Here is a 20,187-nt window from a genome sequence, read left to right on the forward strand (position 1 = left end):
GGCTAATTTTTTTAGCCCAACATTGTTTTTGAAACATAGCAGAGCATCTTACTTTGTAATTTATCTCCAAATTAAAATACTATTTAAAGCTCTAGTCTAAGCCCATCAGAGACTTAGTAAGAGGGGTTATAAACTCCCCAGAGAGAAGTGGGTCTGGATTCTGACGGTATTTTCCTATACAACATTGCACACATTAGAATTTCTAAAAAAGAGAAGCAATAAGTCAGAAAGAGTATGTAAAATCAATGCTCTTAAGAGACTAAACCACATTCAAGAATTCAATTTCATTCATAAGGATTTTGTAGTGGCTTCTGTTTGTGAGGTGGTAAGGAAAGTACTGGAATTGGGAAGAATGGAGCAAGACAACTATATAAATCTAGATGTAGAACAAGAGTCCCCATCCTTGAAATGCTTAACATTTCATTGAGGAATATGTAATAAAGCTTCAAATTGCGAGATACAGACAGAGAGGGTTGTAACCTTGGGAGCAGGAGGATACCTGTACAGTTTGTACAAGTGTTGTACCTCATGGAGTGTGAAAGCAGTATTCATCAGGCAAAGTAAAGGCAAGAATGTTTTACTTTATGGGTAGTAAGCTGTTGGAATTCACTACCCAAAAGCCAAAAAGATATAAAAAGATTGTTGATGAGTTACAAGCAGAATAAAATTGTATCTCATATTTAGAACTCAACCCGGTCAATATTTGAATGGGGCTATTTATAAACATCATTACTATATAAAAAAACTTTCCAGACCTCCTCATCCATCCTCAAGATAGAAGAAATACCTGAAGGAAAACGAACATGGCTTCAGAAGTGGTCTTGGTCTTGGATAGCTTCAGTATTTTATACCATTTAGAACCAATCATACCACTTCACAAGGGACAACCAACACTTCCCCATATACACCTTCTGGCTCTCTTCCCCCACTTCCTTTCCCATCTCTTCCACCATACACTTCAGAATGATGAACCTAGTGTCCACATCCCCCATGTTGAACTTGATGACCATCTTTGATGGCTTCTGCAGTGGGGAGTCATCAAGGTGGCAGCATGACCTAAGCAGAGGAGAGGTATGTAGGACAACAGCCTCATGCTTTCCAGTAAACAAGCTCCCAGATTCAGGTCTAGTTTGGGTCCTTGCCCTGGTTCATCCTCAGCATGAGTCTGACTTTAGCCTGCTTTGGGACCACAGACCTGAATTCTTTAACTTTTAACTCAGTCAATCATATAATAGCAACATGCCATTGTAAAGTGTTAAGAAATTTATGGCACCTTCTCACCAAGACATTCACGTCTTTTAGGAATTCTTGTCCATGGTAACCAATCCTGTTTTATGTCAGAATTTAAACATATTGAGCTATTTTTAAAATGACACATTCCTTTCATATCATCCAGATACCTAATTCTGAAAAAGGAAATATATTTTAAGAACTTAATTTAATAATACTGTTAAAACAGAATATTTATTTCATTCACAACTATGTACTAGTTTCTTGCCCTTCAAAAGTAGATGTTATTACATGACAATTTTTAATTTGTTTCCTTTTATAAAAATGAATATAATATATCAGTGAGGTCCGGATTATAAAGGAAAAAATCATAAAAGAATCATAATAAAGAAATACACTTTATTATATGGTCTCTCATTAATCAAAGATTTTTTAAGAACCAAGAGAATGGTTGTCATGTGTGTCATGGGAATGTCACATGCGTTCGTGGATGTTATTTCTGTTTTTTCTAAAAATCATGCTTAGATAGCAACACTTACTAAAGGTAGACCTTAGTAATCCTAGTTTCATAGTAAAACAAAAGTATAAAGCAAGAAATGATTCTGCTTTTGTCTCAGTTGCCACTTGTTCTAGAATTTGAATTCATTGATTTACTAAGTCCATCAGTTGGCTGGCAGATCTTTTCAAGTAGTCTAGCAGGTGCTATCCTAGATGCTGGGAAAATGTGATGAATAAGACAATAATACTACCTGCTCTCTCTATTTTTTAAAAATATTTTTTAGTTGTCAATGGACCTTTATTTATTTATTTTATGTATTTATATGTGGTCCCGAGAATTGAACCCAGTGCCTCACACATGCTAGGCAAGCGCTCTACCACTGAGCCACAACCCCAGCCCTAGTTGCTCTCTTCAACCTTGCACTTTAGTGAAGGAGACAGATAATAAGTAAGTAAATAAATGCATAAGAACAAAAGCCTCAGCGATAACTGCTCCAAAGGAAATCATATAAGATATTATGATAGAGAATGAGGAATTTAGGTAGGTCAGGAAAGGGAAATTCAGCAAGGTATTTTGATTTCCAGTAAGAACCCCCAAACAAGTAGTGTTGCCATAAATAGGATAGTTGATGAATTATCTTTTATACTTAGTATATATTTGTGTGAAGCAGCTACAATGATGTTTAAAAATAGTTTGGGAGCTGGGGTTGTGGCTCAGCAGCAGAGTGCTTGCTTCGCACGTGCAAGACCCTGGGTTCCATCCTCAGCACCATATAAAAATAGATAAATAAAGGTATTGTGTCCAACCACAACTTAAAGATAGTTCTGAGGAATTTTCATATGATAATAAGGTTATTAATGACATCTTTATAAATGAAGACATTGAATAACATTAAAGATTCCATAACTGTTACCTGAATGGTTCAAAATGTAAGGCATTTGCCTTAAAATGAAGGCTATTCTCTTTGTGAATACCAAATTTAAATGGTATAGTATTAGGTAGTTTAAATATTCGTTTTCAGAATGTGATTATTCTGCTTAATATTAACTTTATTTCTATAATTTTGTGAAAAAATCTCATTATTGGATGAAAACATCTTATTCTTATACAACCATTGAGTGAAAACATAATCTCCATAAGTTATTGGTATAACAATGTTAGAGATTATCACAAACTTCAACAGTATGTTATTTGAATAACATGTAGTGATGAAAGGGGGTGAATTATGATCCAAGTAAACTGATTCAAGTATCCTAAAGAAACGTTCAAACAAAGGAGATTACTATGATTTACAAATTAATATAACAAAGAAATAGATTCATTTAAATAGTTTTAATTGAAGTGGGATTTAAAACTAGAAGTATAGCAAGATCGTTAAGATGACTAAAATTGTTTATCCATGTGTGTCAATAGGTTTTTACCTTCTTAAACACAAGAATCTCTAAGGAAGCCCGTTATAAAATATAACTTCCTAAAACCCACCTTCGGAGGTTCTGGTTCACACTGTCTAGGTGCTGCCCAGGGATCTGGATATTTAGAAGCAGCCAGATGACCTGGTGACAATGGTCGGCTGATAGACCTTGAGAAACATTGGTCTGAACCAATGACCCTATCAGCAGCCAACTCATTGGTGAATTCAACTCACCTTGTTTCTTACCAATTCCAAATTGCTTTAACCACATTAAAAGCAAAACTTAAAGAAGGTGGGCATGTCATTAAAAAGGCCAACATGTCACATGAAGTCAGTGGCCCTGAGGTGAGAAGCACCTGTCCAGGGAAATTGTAGTCTGCCCTAATGCCCACTATTTTCCTGAACAATTTTATTAACAAACCTTGATGGCATAATTAATATATAAATTAATTGTTAATTAATTAATGGAGACACAGATTCCAACAAAAAATGGTTCTTTGATCTTGAAGTTGAAATCTTTGATACAGAAATCAGTGATATGCTAAAAATGTCTATATTCTCAAACATCAAGCACCTATTATGTCATTGTGTTAGGGGCTAAGGGAATTAAACAGACAATGAGGGAGCATTCTGAATGTCTTCAAGTAGAAACAAGCTATTAGGTCCCAATAGAGTATTTGAGCAATTTCTCTATAATATGGAATTTCTTTATGGAATTTGGACATTGTCCAGTAGGTTATTAGAAGCCAATTATGGACTTTAAATTTTTTTAATTAAATAATCATGTTTGCATCTTAATATTATTTTTACAGAGAACAAAAGAAGGGCAAGGAAACCACTTTAGGAGGCAATTATAGCAGTCAGTGATGTCACCCTGAAATGCTACAAGTCAATTACCAGTACTTAATCCACCAGCAAAACAAAATAATAACCTTAGCCACATTGCTCTTTGGCCTCTCTGGGAGCACCAATAGTTAAGAATGAAAGAACACCAATCACAATAAGCTACAGCAAAAAAGGTGGGAGGGAAAGACAGGAAACATGTTTGAAAGAAATTAAAATTAACAGAAGACACTTACGTGAATCATTTTAGAGATTTCGGTTAAGGTCTGCAGTGAAATTGGGATGATACGTGCCCTTCCACATCATGATTCACAATTGAGATAATGTGCATGAGAGAATTTTAAATGATGTATTATGCAATTTGAAAATTCTTCTACATATACTAAGAAAGGAAAATGTATAAGTGAGAAGACATTTCTGCTAGAACAGAAGCTCCCCAAAACAGGATGACACTTCGCTTGTTTACTGCTGGATTCCTGGTACATAACACAGCAGTATGGGCAGGCAGAGTGCTATAACCCCCTATGCATTTGCTTGTTTAACTCTCATACCTCTCCTATGAGATAGATAGGTTTGTCTTTTGCATCTCAGACAGGAAAAATCAGACACAGAGAGCTTAAGGAGCTTCCCCAAGGCTGGCCACACAGGTATTAAATTGTAGTCAGGACAGGTTCAAATCCAGGCAGTCTATGTGTAGAGTCTGCTTTTAACTACTAAGTACACTAGAGACATTTACTGATTTGGAGCAACTGGAAGAACATTCAGAATACCTGAAATTTTTTAATGAGAGAAAAGTTTAAATGCAGTATTACTAGTTTGAAGTTCTTTTAAGTAACTGAAACATTTGATGAATGATACCTGTTATATTAGACAAAAAAATAAAATAAGAGAAGAGAAAAACACTTTTCTTGTAAATGCATGCTTCTAAAAAGCCAAGTTATTTTTTTCTGGAGATAGACAAGTAGTTATAAAGTTTACTTGGAATGGTAAGCATGCAGGAACATCTAGAAAACCCCTAAAAAGAAAAAGAATTCAAAACCACAATGGACATGGGCCTGGGGTTATGGCTCAGTGGTACAGTGCTTGCCTAGCATGCATGAGGCACTGGGTTCGATCCTCAGCACCACATAAATATAAAATAAAGATATTGTGTCCACTTAAACCTAAAAAATAAATATTTTAAAAAAACACAATGGATAATGCAAGGTAATTCATACAAGACATTAAAATACATAATTTTTTTTTAAAGAGAGTGAGAGAGGTTTTTTTTTTAATATTTATTTTTCAGTTTTTGGCGGACACAACATCTTTGTTTGTATGTGATGCTGAGGATCAAACCCAGGCCGCATGCATGCCAGGCGAGCGCGCTACCACTTGAGCCACATCCCAGCCCCTAAAAATACATAAAATTTTAATAATTAAACTAATATCACATTAGCACTTGAAAAGACAAATAGAACAACAATCACAAGGCTAGAAATCAACCTAAATACATATGAAAATTTAGACTTTTAGACTAATGACCATGGTAAAAGTTACTTTTAGATTACATAAACATAAGAAATTGACCTTCCCTACATCTAAAAACTACTCACTGTAGTCTTTCACATAGCATTTATTTATGCCCCATCTTTATTCAGTAATAGTTTAGAGGTAAAATTTATCTTATACTATTCCTAAACAGTTATGAGCACTCCCCAAATTATCCACTCTGAGAAGAAAATGGGTAGAACTCTGTGAGGCTAAGACTGGCACTGAAAGACTGTTTAGCAAACAGTTATTGATTTCCTGTAGAATGGCAGAAATACTAATAGATGCCAGGGATAATTAGATAATAATGTATCCCGTCAGAAAACCCACCACTTCCAGAGGTTGACATTTAAAAAGGAAATTAAAGACTACACTGGAGGTATATGGGGTCAGGGGACACTCGGGAGAAAATAATTAGTTTTGTTTTCTTTTTTAGTGGTGCTAGGGTTCCAAACCCAGGGCTTTGTGCATGCCAGGCAGGGAGGGGCTCTATCATGGGTTAACCGACCCTCCTCCTCCACAGCCCTCTTTTTAATGAGATGGGCTTCAGGACATCAGGAAGGAACGGAGAAGGCTACATGAAGGAGAGACATTCAGACTGACCATGGAAAAAGAACAGGGTTTACTTAGAAGAAAAGGATGTGGTGTAGAGGGGCACCCCTGACATGGAAATAGAAGGAGGCCTAGCAGGAGTTTAAGGAGCTTGTAGTTTGAGAATAACAGGATGGGAAGCAAGAAAGGTAGGTTAGGGCTAGATATTGACTGGGCAGGTGTGCCGTGCACACAAATGTTAACTCGATCCTACAGGCATTGGGAAATGCCTGATTTGTAATTAATAAATTCAGAGGATTATAATCCATATATGATAGGAAAGCACAATGGGGAAGGAATCCACTCAGGAAGACAGGAGATTCCTGCAGCTCGGCCCCAGGTGACAAGAGCTAGAGGCTGAATTGCAGAAGTGGCCATGGAGAGGATGTCAAGTTCAAGAGTCATTTTGTGGATAAAACCCACAGAACCAGTTGAAAGGGCGGAGTGAGCCTCAGAAGTGAGGATTGAAGGTGATGTCCACTAGATGATGGGATCCCTGCCCTCCTCTCCTGCTTATTTGTCTTTGCCTGGGTGCCCACCGCTGCCACATCAAGAGGTCTGCCTGCCTCGGCTTCATTCCCCACACTCCAGACGTGGAATTTCCTGTCTCTGTGATCTCAGGCCCCTCTGTCACCACTGTGAGACGTCTGATCCCCTCCTGGAAGTTTACCTTATGTGTTTCCTGCCTTTCTCTCAAGCCTCACCAGCCACTGCTCCTCCACCCAGCTTCCCTGCACTGGTCTTAACTAGCAAATGTCTCAAGATCCTAAATATGATGCCACTCAGTCAGCTCTCTTAGCTTCCATGTGCTGTTGCCTCTGCTTAAAAAGTTCTCCTCCCACCCTTGTTTTTACTCCTTTCAACGTTTCTAGTGCCAAGCAGCGACTCGCATATCTGTCGAATGGATGATTGAGAACATGGATGGATTTAAACTTCTTCTGAGTTTTCATCTGCTCCTGGAAAACCTATCCCAACTGCTTTGTTTTCTTTCTATACCCTGTTGCCACTAGTTTTTAATACTGTCCTAGAGTTGACTAGTTATTACCTATCACCCAGCTCCCATTGTCTGGGAGCATCTAAAGAAAACAATAAACTTTTTTTTCTATATATTCCAGATTATAGCATAGTTCCTAATACTCATTAATGTCAATAAAGATTGGGGGTTAATCAGTTGGGATGGGGACAGAAGAGGGAGAGGAATAAAAGCAATAGCAGTGTTTAAAAGGACCTAATAAATGGCAAGAACAGATTGCTTCTACTGTTGCTACAAGAATCGGGTTTCCTGGGCAGGAGAGAGAAGGCAGTCTTTTTTGAGTGTACGCTTTGGTAAAGGAGAGATGATGTGACTTCCCCAGAATGACTGTTCCACCATCAGGGCCATTTGGATTTTTTCTCATGGATTGTTTAGTCAATGAGCATCGAAGGACAAATATCCCATGAGTCCCAGATGATGGAGTGTGTGCCTTGCAGGGACCTTGCCATGCAACTGGGCCTGTCTTTCCCAGACATTCAGAGAATCAAGTCTAGACATCACTAATCAGCAATGTTGCATTTTGGTTTTTGTTGTAGAATAAAGACCCCAAAATGGCTCGAGTGGCCCTGGAATCTCTCTACAGATTACTGTGGGTTTACATGATTCGAATTAAATGTGAGAGCAACACGGCTACTCAGAGGTAAGAAGTTGGCTTGGATTCCTGTTGACCATGTCATAGCATTAACAATTGTATCCACATTACTCAGCCCAAGGAATGTTTTCAGAGACTGTTTTCTTTTATTGCTGCCTTTCCTAACCCAGCCAGAAGCTGTTCAGAGCAGACAGTTTCTGAAAGATCTAAGTCCGAGAGTATTTTCAGGCCTCCCTTCGTCCTTGGTTTGGCAGCCATTACTGAAACTCCAGCCTCTACCAGATGGACGAGTCCTACTTCCAGTATTGCATTCAGCACTTTAACAAAGAAAATTTTGTAATTTTCTAACTGCCCTTAGTTTTCGAAAAATAAATTTCATAGAATAATTATGCTAATGGAAAAGGATGAGGTGGTTTGTTTTTCTGAATTCTCAGATACTTAGATAAGATGAAACATCTGCCCTTTTCCCTTAAAGAACTGGAGCTCAGCCAATCTTGCTTGTTTTCTCTTTTCCCCCCTTATTTTCCAGCCGACTTATAACCATCATCACAACACTTTTCCCCAAAGGGTCCCGCGGTGTGGTGCCAAGAGATATGCCTCTGAACATCTTTGTGAAAATCATCCAGTTCATTGCCCAGGTAATGGAGACGTTTCTGGCAGTGAGAATCTTCTAATTGCTTTTAAGTAGCCAGGCTCTTTCTTATGAAGTACTGAAATATGCAAAGTCTCCAATATCCTACGTGTTCCGACTTTTCTGAAGGTTTTAAGTGTTTTCACACATACGGTATTCTTTCACTTCAAAACAAACTGTGACATCAGTATATGACGTATTTTCAGCATCTGGCAAATAAAGAAATTGAGAGACCAAGTCTAAATGACTAATCTGAGGTCATAAAGTCTGTTAGTAAAAATGTCTCTTGACTTCTCTGTCCTTGTTTTTTCTCTGCTCTGCATTCTAAAAGAAGCAAAGAATCCAATGTTTGGAGGAAGTATTTTTAAGACAATTGAAATTTGAGGAGTAAGTTAATAATGTTCTAACTTTCGTCTGTGAAAAAAGAATATTAACATTTGTCAAGGAAATTTATTCATTGCCAAAAACCATTCTTGCATTTTACATATGTTACTTTACTTTAAAACTAGGTCCAGTCGTATTAAACACAATTTTTAGTATGTAATTTACTATTAACTATTTAGAACTAAGATTTTGACTCTTTTCTTGTTATTGTTGTTGTTATTTGTTTGTTTCTTTGTTTTGTTTGTATTGGGATGGAACCTAGGGCTTCACACATGCTTAGTTCATACTCTTCCGTTTAACTATATCCTCAAACCCAACTTTTACTCTATAAAACACTTTATGAGTTGATGGTCTTACAACTTTGACCTCCTCGTGATTTACAGAGGAATACAAAAAGACTTATTCCAATCCCTTGAGCCGGCCCTTTTAATCTCAAACAAGTCAGAGAACACCTTTTTTCTCAGTTTCTGTATCTCTAAAATGGGAATGAAAATGCTTGCCCAGTATATCTCAGAATTACGTAGGTCAAAGGAAGCCATAGACAATAAAATAATGTAACTTTTCTACATATATTTATGAGCTGTTTGACAATGTGCTTTGATTATTCAGGAATATATTGTATAAAATGAACATGTCATATCTTAGTAGCCACTATCTCAAATTACTAGAATCTCACTGACATGGTTTTATTTAAATAATCTTAATATGTCTTGTTAATTATTCTTCTTACTTGTAGAATTATTTGCTATATTATGAACCAAAAGATATTAGAGAGTAGAGGAAAATGGTCATCTTGCAGCCAGATCACAAAAATACAAGAAGTTACCAGCAGTTGTAGTATGAGTAGGAATAATTTAACCTGTTTCTAAGTTCAGACACTAAGTGTTTTGATTTTTCTTCTGTGTCATCAGTCATTTTGTGCTTTCAGAGCTAATTCCATCTCTTATATAATGAAGGTGTCCTTGCACAGCAAGCAAAAGTAGAAGCAGCTCTGCCAGCAGCTCAGATGGGCATGATCTTCCCCCAGGGATTCTCTGTGATCGATAAAACTAAGCAGTACCCCTTTTTTCTAGTAGCCACCTGTTTGATACATATGATGAAAATAACCATTTCATGTTAAATGTGCACTTCAACATTTTTATATTGTTTTGTGTGGTTTTTTTTTTTTTTTTTTTTTTTTGTTCTCTCCAGGAACGTTTAGATTTTGCAATGAAAGAAATCATTTTTGATTTTCTTTGTGTGGGAAAACCAGCTAAAGCTTTCAGTCTCAATCCAGAGGTATGAATGATCCTTTTATGTACTTCTAACAGAGCATGCATTCACAGAGTCATACCTTTGCTTTGCAACATTGGGGAACAGGATGAGGGATGATTTCTCTCAAGTCTTATATTTGTTTCTCTGCATGTCCAGATTCAAATAATAGGGATTCAGAAGTAAAATTTTGTATGAATAGATTTAGAATGATGAAAGGTTTTTGTGCTACCTTTCATTATACAAGTATTCTACACTTGTATAATAAAGTATGTGTTTCCCAAAAAGATTTGCTAACAAATCAGGATATTTTATTTAGAAAAGTAAATGCTTTTACTTAGAACTATGTTGATGCAGATTAACAAATTTAGTATTTGGAAGTAATAAAACAGAGAAGAACAAATACGTGTAATGAAATGTCATGAAACCTAGTGAAATTAAATAATATGTGAACATATTTTCTGTGTCAGCACCCCTGCTCAAGGGTGAGGCAGATTGTGGAAATGAGTCCAAAGTGGATGGACTTGGATCCAGAATGGGTACAATGTGGAGTCAGGGCTATGCAAATGAATAGCACACTTACACTTTCAAAAACACCATCAGAAATATGGCAAGCTGCCTCTGCAAAGTCCTTTTCCTATAAGATTATAGAAGGAATACTGGACCAGAAGCCAGCACAGCTAGATTTGACACTTGCCACCAGCACTGACATTTACTTCTCTGAAATGGACAAAATGCTTTTCTATCACACTTCATAAAACAGTGATACAAGGAAGAATGCATCACAAACTACAAAGGAAGAAAGGGGGAAACAGGAAAGAAAGAAGAAAATTGTATATCATACATTTTTTTATGGATAAAATGCCTTTATTTTATTTGTTTATTTTTATGTGGTGCTGAGGCTCGAACCCAGTGGTTCACGCATGCTAGGCAAGTGCCCTACCACTGAGCTACAGCCCCAGCCCTATCATACATTTTTTAAAAGATCATTTATATCATCACTGCAATATGGTTCAGCTCCTTTATTCTATCAGTGGGAAAAAATGCCCAGAGGATCAACATAGGCCGCTTTTTAGGAGCAGAGGAATCACAGAATCTCCATGCTCCTTCCCACCACACCTTGCATTCTATTCCTGATACTAAAATTGCACATGTCTAACAACAACGGGAAGTCCAAAAATGGGAACTTCTGTCTGGTGGCTAATGAACTGGCATGCTACCAGAATGACTGCAGCCAAGGTCTGCAGGCCCGGGTGAGGGGCCAAAGCCATGGCCTTTTGGCTGAATGGAGGTCCAGGGCTAGGGTAAAGTCTTTGCTTGCTGCAGACTTTCTCAACATATTATTTTCTTAGTATTCATATCTCTACTGTTTTAACAATCAGTTCTCAGAATTACTGGGTTACTTGTCTTAAAAGAACATGACATACTCCCAGCTACTTGAGAGGCTGAGGTGGTTGGTCACGTGAGCTCATAAGTTCAAGACCAACCTGAGTAATATGGTGAGACCATGTCTCAAAAGGAAAAAAGAAAAAAAAAAAAGAAATGTTAAAAGCTACTAATATCTATAAAACTTATACTTGATTTTTTTCTCGAACATCTCGTTCGGTTATTTAATCTCTCTGATGAATACTTGAAATTTTAGTTTTAAAGTAAAATACCAATAAGAGAAAATATTGGGATATTGTCTTCCACATCTTTTGATCTTACAGGATTATGGAACAGTTTATTTGTTAGTACTTGGTGGTTATAAGGCCAAAGGCACAGTCATGAGCCTCCTCAAAAGCAGACATAGGATTAGAATAATCTATGAAGCAGATATCATTCATTTGATGAAATATGTTATAGGGCAGTTTCTCCAGAAACATATCCTGATTAGGTCTTAAGTAATATATTGGAAATAGCTCGTGGAACAAAGCCCAGATATCTAAAGAGTTGTCATACCACAAAGCACATCCCACCACTCAGCAGTTAGATCAGGTAAATGTCTTGCTGTAGTATGTCCCCTTATCCTCGTGAGAACTTGTTTATCTGTGAGAAGAGCAGCTGGGTCATCAATTTCTCTAACTATTGCCTTAATCTAAAATAACATGGGACTGGAGGTCCTACCTAGTGTTAGAGGCAAGAAATAAAAGGCAGATAAATTGGAGATGAAGATAGAATGTTGTCTTCTTTCACAGGCAACTTGACTATCTATGTAGAAAATCCCCAAGAACCTACAGAACCCCTGCTAGAATTACTAATTGATTTTAGGAAGTTTGCAAGATACAAGATAAATGAACCAATGGATTTGTGTTTTATAGTAGTGAACAATTGGAAATTGAACAGTTTGCAATAATGCAAATTATTTATGCAAATAAATGCAAAAAAATACTTAGCAGTAAAACTGACAAAATACATAAAAAACTACAAAATGTTGAGAGAAATCAAAGATGAACTGATTAAGTGAAGAGAGATATTAATTGTAATAGACTTAAAGACTTGGTGTTGTCAAGAGTTCACCTATGCCCAAATTGATCTATGTAAACTATAATGCCAATAATAATTCCAATTAAAATCCCTGTAGCTTTTTATGAACAAGTTGATTTTAAATTTTATATAGAAAAGCAACTAGAATAACTAACATAATTTTGAAGAAATGGAATAAAGTTGGAGCACTAGTAAGCATGATCTGATCTTAGAATTTTTATAGGTTATACAGCAGTCACTTCCCCACGTGATATTGGCAGAAGGATGACTATAAAGACCCAATGATCAGAATAGAAAAGCCAGAAATAGACCCATATATAAATGGCCAGTTTATTTTTATTGACAGATCTAAGTAACTTCAATGGATAAAGGATAGTCTTTCCAATAAATTGGACAATTGGAAATCCACCTGCAAAATAATGAACTTCAACCCATAAATAAGTCTATAAACAAAAATGAACTCAAAATGGATCATAAATTTAAAGGTAAAATCCAACACAATAAATATTCCAGAAAAAAAGATTTTAAGAGAAAAATCTTTGTCACCTTCAGTTGTGCAAAAATTCTTGAGACGTGAAACTCATAAATTATGCAAGAAAATGTTAGTAAATTGAACATTGCCAAAAATATTTAAAAGATCTACCCTTTAAAAAAAAAAAAACACTTAATGAAGTGGAGAGTCACAGATTGGAAGAAAACATTTGCAAAATTCATATCTGACAAAGGACATTTTCCAGACTACATAAAGAATTCTTATAATTCAATGGGAATAAACAACCCAATTTTTTAAATGCACAAAATAAAAAGGCTCTTCATCAAAGAAGAAATACAAATGGCTTATGGAAAGATGTTCAGTGTCCTCTATCATTAAACAAATGTAAAACTAAACACCACAATCAGATGTGCTGGGAAGGGTGCAGAACAACTGAGTCTTACACTCTGTAGTGAGAATGCACTGTAGAGAGCAGGTGTCTTGCCAGGTCATCTTTCAGAACCAATATTTTGCCTTACCTAAGCCTAAGACAGGTTACAGTCTGGCCCAGGATGGCCTTTCTTCTTATACACCCCCTTGTTTTAGTAATAGGTTCCATAGCATTGCTAAGTTCTTAAAATTTGTTCTCAAACTGGCTGGCCTTCGTGAATCAAAAATCAATTTAATTTTTGATTCAGAATAGGTGATATTCATTTTGTGGTTCACATTTGGAACTCTGAATGCTTCACTCCATCTTTGTGAATTAACATGTGTGGTATCTCTCTCCTTCTAGAAAGCATAGGGCTTTTTGTTCACCTCAGTTTACCTCAGTTGCAGCAGCCCCACAGGATGACCATCTATCCCTCTGTGGTACACTCCGCCTCCCTTGAACAAAATGGTTTGTAACCATCTCAAACATGCCCTCCAAGTTTAATGAAAACCTTCCCATTTTTTTTCTTATAATGTAGCAACAGCCATGGAAACAATATTTTCATAGGTGTGGCCTATGTTCTTGTGCCTTTTAATCTCTGACCTAGATTGAAAACCAAGCAGACTTTCTCTGAAAGACAGATGTTGTAATTCACTGCAGAACCTGGGCCTTTCTTTTTTCTCATGGATGCATTATTCTTCATAGAGAATGAACATTGGTTTACGGGCATTCTTGGTAATAGCTGACAGCCTGCAGCAGAAAGATGGTGAGCCTCCCATGCCAGTTACAGGAGCTGTACTCCCCTCTGGAAACACATTGAGAGTCAAGAAAACATACTTGAGTAAAACGCTAACTGAAGAGGAAGCCAAAATGATAGGTAGGTGTCAAGCGTGTTAGAATGGGGGTGAAGCATTTAAAATCACTCACTATTAGATACTTACCTTTAATGAGGAGCACTTTAAAAAAAAAAAAAAAACTTTGTAAAAGTAACAGATGAGACATTCCAGTGTTAATTGTGTTGATGAATTCATGCTGCTTTTTATTCTACTGCCCTTTAAACTTTTTAGAACTTTCTGGTAAATATTTTGCCCTTCACATATTGAGTTTTATGTGAATCTTTTCAAACCTCTAATATTGATTATCTACAGTAAATTTGATTATATACAGTAAATTTCTAAGAAATCTGTGTGCTTTGGTAAATAATCTTCTTTATAATTCATTCATTCACTTTCAGACTACATTTTTTTATTTTTTAGTAACGTTGTCTAATTTGTATTTTAAACATACCATGTTCTACAAAAAGCCATATTATATTGTAAATCTAATCTATATGAGCTTAGTTTCTTTTAAATTTCGCTATTTTAATCCAAAGAGATGAATATTCACACTTGTTTACTTCTTATTAAATACCCAAATTTAGAAACTACTACAAACTTTTTAAAGGTAGTTCCTGGATTCCAAAGATATAATGGAAATATGTACAGCAGTTTTGTTGCTTTACACTATTTTAATTATGCAATGCTTAAATGAGTTCAAAAGACTTAATGCATGAGAAATAGTAATTATTTCATTAAAGTACAGTTATTTGCTTTTCATTGTTATATGTGTATTGTGAATATATGTAAAATGTAATATATGTAACATATTATATGTACATATATGTAACTATATATAATATGTACATATTTGTTTTCCACTGTAGGACATTGACACACTGTTTAGTGAGAGTAATAACAAAATGACTAAAATGTGTTTTCTTTCACTTTAAAATTTATAACATAACGTCTCATTTTATTTTGCTACAAATAGAATTAATACATATATTTCAGAGAACAATCTGAAGTTAGTAAAATCTTAACCCAAAATAAGAATTGGCCTTTATTAATGTAATCACTAGTGATGATGGATTTTCTTATGCTAACCAGAAACTTAAAAATTCAAAATGTGAGCCAGGCACAGTGCTGCACACCTATAATCCCAGTGGCTCAGGAGGCTGAGGCAGGAAGATTGCAAGTACAAAGCCAGCATCAGCAACTTAGTGAGGACCTAAGCAGCTTAGCAAGGGCCGTAGCAATTTAGCAAGACCCTATCTCAAAATTTAAAAAGAATGTTTTTTTAAAAAGGGGTGGGTGTAGGATGAGGATGTGGCTCAGTGGTTAAGTGCCCTGGGTTCAATCCTTGGTTTAAAAAAAAAAATCAAAATGTGTATTTCCTTGTTTGTTTAACTCTGCTGGAAAATACTTCCTATTGAAGTATTATAGTTATTATTTTTAATTTGTTATATATGACAGCAGAATGCATTATAATTCATATTACACATATAGAGCACAATTTTTCATATCTCTGGTTGTACACAAAGTAGAATCATACCATTCATGTCTTCATATATGTACTTAGGGTAATGATGTCCATCTCATTTCACAGTCTTTCCTACCACTTACAATTATTATTAATTTAATGTAAATGATTATTTGGTGAACACCTGCTAAGTGTAGGGCATTATGTTAAGAGCCACGCAGAGGGAAATTGAATCAGACGCAGACTCTCTGCTCAAAGAAATCATTGGCTTATAGGGTCTTCAGTAAAAAAAAAAAAAAATGTTATAGAAGATGAACTAAAGCTGTTCTTTGATAGCTTTAGTCAAGGTTGTAACTATAATACGTGTTTTTCAGGCATGTCCTTGTATTACTCTCAAGTACGAAAAGCTGTAGACAACATTTTAAGGCACCTTGATAAAGAAGTAGGACGGTGTATGATGCTAACCAATGTCCAGATGTTAAACAAAGAACCCGAAGACATGATCACGTGAGTACAGTGAGGCTGTTATCCATGAGGAATTGATCAACCAGGCGTGGTGGCGCACACCAGTGATCCTAGTGACTCGGGAGGCTGACACAGAGGATCACAAGTTCAAGACCAACGTAGGCAACTTAGGGAGACCCTATTTCAAAACAAAACAGTAAAAAGTGCTGGGATGTAGCTCAATGGTAGAGCACTTGCCTAGTATGCCCGAAGCCCTGGGATCCATCCCCATCACTACAGAAGAGAAAAAGGAAAAAAAAAAAAAAAGCAATTAATGAAGCAAAAGATAGAGGTAGATATTCTTTCTTTCTCTTTTTCCTTTTTTCTCTTTCTTTTTTTATTTTTTCTTTTTTTTTTTTAAAAAAATTCTCACTTCCTAGAATCAGGGATGTACGAAGTGCTAAGGGTAGTTTAAATAATTAAATAAATACAAATACTTTGACATTGCCCAGCATACAGAAGGCCTAGCGTTCAATTCCCAGTCCCACCCCCAAATCTTTTTTCTGATATTCAACTGACCATAAAATGAAGTCAAACCTGCAGTCAGTTGATCTCTTTGGGTTATATTTTGAGTACCATTAAGCCAGCAAGTTAGAATATGGGACACTGAAACTATTTATTGGTCCACATTTTTCAGAAGTGACATTTTGTTCCCACGCTCTACCATAGCACCTGTGATTCAATGACATCCCAATTTACACATATCCCACTTTATAAATCTCAAATTAATTTGTTTCCAATGGAAATTCCTACTTAATAGTTTCAGTGAAACTGTGCCATAGATTTTAAGAAAGCATTTATAGTACCAAATGTAGAACTCAAATGTTCTTTGCCAAAATCGAGAGCTGCGTTTGTGATTGAGCTCGGCGGAGGAAACCTGTACAACTCATATTTGCTATTTTTCACTAATTTCAATAAGAATTAAGATTTGATTCTAATTCTACATTTTTTTAAAAAATTGAGACTTTGTCATTGAACTATGAATTAGATTTTATTTGGCAGCTGTGGCGTAAATTCCTAAAAACATAACTAGGAAGATTTCCTCTATTTCCCAGCATAACCAGCCTCAAATATCAGAATTAATCTGAAATTGTTACCTTTATAGAGAAGTTCATATTGTATGAATTTGATCACATTGATAGTAAATGCTCATGATTAAAACAGTTGAAGTACAGAATTATTTTAAATATATATTTAGTAGCATTTAAAATGAAAAGCCTCCTCCTAGGCATCCCACTTGAAATCAAATCTGTGACCATCCCTTAGCTTCATGTGATTCCTTCCAGAACTCTCCCTGTATAAATGTACTATATGGAAATACCAATGCGCTTCAACTTATGGTGGGGTCACATCCCAATGAGTTTATTCTAAGTTGAAAATGTTATACGTTGAACATGCATGTAGCCTGTCTCAGCAGCACTGTGCCCTGGAGAGTATCAGTTGTTCTCCTTATGATCTCAGGGCCTGCTGGGAGCTGCCCAGCATTGCAAGAGAGAATCACTTGTCACTAGCCCTGGAAAATATCCAAATTCTAAGTTCCAAGCAGTTTCTACTGAATGTAACTCACTTTCACACTGTGGTAAAGTCAAAAATTACTAAACTGGGGACAATCTGTACTTTTTTCTTTCTTTCATTTTTATTTTTTTGGTAAAAACAAAAATATACAATGCATATTATCCTATAGCTTGCCAAACATTTGATTAAACCACATGGAGACCATATCACTGTAGACTTTTCAATCAAAATAATAACAAAATTGAGATTGAACAAGACTGATAACATTAAAAATACTTCTTTAGCTTTTTAGTTCTTGCCTCATAAGTTAACAGATTATGAATAAGACTTTAACCTCATTATTCCATATTCCTTGAATATTTTAAAGATATTTTTATATATCCTGTAGAAAACATAAGAAATACTTTCAAAATTTCTTCCATATAGTTGTTTCCTATTTAAAATATTAAAGAATTAAAGAGCTTTAAAGGAAAATCATAGTTATATTCAGGAAACATCAGACGGTAGATTCAAGTCCAAAACAATATATTCAAACATGTATAGGCTTAAATATAAATACAAATATTCTACTTAAGTTTTAATTAATGCTTCACATTTTTTTCTAGATTCTTCTTTTTCCTATTCATCCATTTTAAGATTCCCCCAAATAAGACTAGGAATAGTTTTCATGTTAGACTATAAAGTAGATCCCAGAGTGGAAAATCACTCATTGCTTCATTTCTTAAAAAGAACAAGGAGAAATGTTAGAGAATCATATAAGCATTTAGGGGAAGAGGGTGGAGACCACACAGCACTAATGGGAACAGTCATCTGAACTGGCATTTGAGGTTGTCCACCATGTTCCCAGGCCCTGGTTTAAGGTTTGAACTTGAACATTGAGTATTTTGTGTTACTCAATCTCCATTCTTCATTTCTTTTGTGGCTAATAAAAGTAAGAAAGAAAATAACAAATGTTAAAAAATAGTAATTTTAACATCTGTTAATAAATATTCTTAATTGTGTTATTTTGGAAGTTTACAAGGCTTCCCATAAAAACCCCAGAGACAGCAATAGCTACAATAGTAAGAGGAAATCATGCACCAATTAATTCCTAATCTAGGCTGGATTTATCAGCTTGGAAGTCTGGAAGGGCTCGCCTTACACTTCAGGCCAGGCAGGGTCATCTCTTTTCTAGCAGATATGAATATAATCCCAGCTGTGTACAACATCTGGTGAGCAAGCTAGAAGAACTGTTTAAACTGTTGAAACCACTCACAGCTATTGTGGGTGTCATCCAAAGACAACTCTCTCCTTCAGCTGATTAGAAACCACAGTGCACCAGCTTCCTCTCTGGAACCCTCATTTATCTGATGCCAGAGGTTCAAAGGAAAAAAGAGACAAAAATATCTTCTACAAAAGCAGAATATTTTAGAAGTCAGAGTATATATCTTGCTTTTCATATGAATAGTTTTGCATTTATCCTTCACTTACAAAAACATTCTAAAAAGTAAGGTCACAGCTCAGGATTGCTATTAGATGATGATCAGATTTGGGAATCCTCCTTGCAAACACTTGGTGCACTTCTATTCTATTCTGGCCACCATTACTGTTCCCAGAAGTGATTACTTCTGTGTCACTTTGCATTTCCATTATTGTGTCTGTGTCCTATTACTGCTTTAACTTTGTAACCAATTTTATATTTATTCTCAGAAAACTAAATCATCAGAATATAGATATGCTGTTATATATTCTCACTTAGGTTATTTGAAATATTTGACGGATAATTTAATTTCTTATAAAAGTTATCGATTAAGTGGTTAAGAATCAAATAGTTACCTATTAAAATATCTAAAACTTGAAATAACATATTACAAAATTCAATTGTTCCTCTGCATCTGTGGGGAATTTTTTCCAGGATTTCCCAATTGTTTCCCAATTGTTTGGTATATCCAAAATCCTGGAAATATATGCATTTTCAGAGATATGCATTAAGTCCCTTGTATAAAATGGCATAATATTTGCATCTAACATCACCTATGCATTTCCTCCCATATTAAGCCTTCTGTAGGTTACTTATAACACTTAAAACTATGCAAATGCTATGGAAATAGTTGTAATACTGTTTTGTTTAAGGAATAATGACAGGGGTGGGGGAGGCTATATATGTTCAATACAGGCACATTTTTCCTTAAGTATTTTCAATCCATGGTTGGTTGAATCCATGGGGGTGGATCCCATAGGTATTGGGTGCTGAATGTATACATTTTTGCTTTCTGTGTGCTTACAACACAGAAGACCTTATTATCCTTAAACACTAATATCTTCATGAGAGTAACTAAAAAGAGGGGTCTCTATTCTATATACAGGATTTTACCTGTTGTCATGAAAGACTTAGTTTGGAAACAATTTTTTTTTAAATGGGGCTAGGTGGTCTAGAGAAGCATGGCACATCAGGGAAAGAAGGTTCCAGATGTCACACTTATAAAAGGGGCCATTTTGCATATATTAAAATCCCATTTATGAACATT

General features: G+C 35.6%; 1 protein-coding gene across 10 annotated transcripts in view; it reads left to right on the forward strand.

Moving 5' to 3' along the window:
- Fry (FRY microtubule binding protein) overlaps positions 1-20,187 on the forward strand; it is a 376,400-nt gene that overhangs the window by 234,600 nt on the left and 121,613 nt on the right. For 8 of the 10 annotated variants that reach the window (XM_048800797.1, XM_048800790.1, XM_048800792.1 and 5 more), the window contains 5 exons: positions 7,674-7,777; positions 8,259-8,367; positions 9,936-10,022; positions 14,069-14,240; positions 16,036-16,168. In XM_048800797.1, the coding sequence (XP_048656754.1) occupies positions 7,674-7,777; positions 8,259-8,367; positions 9,936-10,022; positions 14,069-14,240; positions 16,036-16,168 (605 nt within the window). Of the gene's footprint in view, positions 1-7,673; positions 7,778-8,258; positions 8,368-9,935; positions 10,023-14,068; positions 14,241-16,035; positions 16,169-20,187 lie in introns of those variants that run through there. The other 2 variants (XM_048800798.1, XM_048800793.1) reach the window with 2 other exon arrangements.

Source organism: Marmota marmota, unplaced genomic scaffold (assembly GCF_001458135.2).
Source record: "Marmota marmota marmota unplaced genomic scaffold, marMar, whole genome shotgun sequence".
Classification (NCBI taxonomy): domain Eukaryota; kingdom Metazoa; phylum Chordata; class Mammalia; order Rodentia; family Sciuridae; genus Marmota; species Marmota marmota.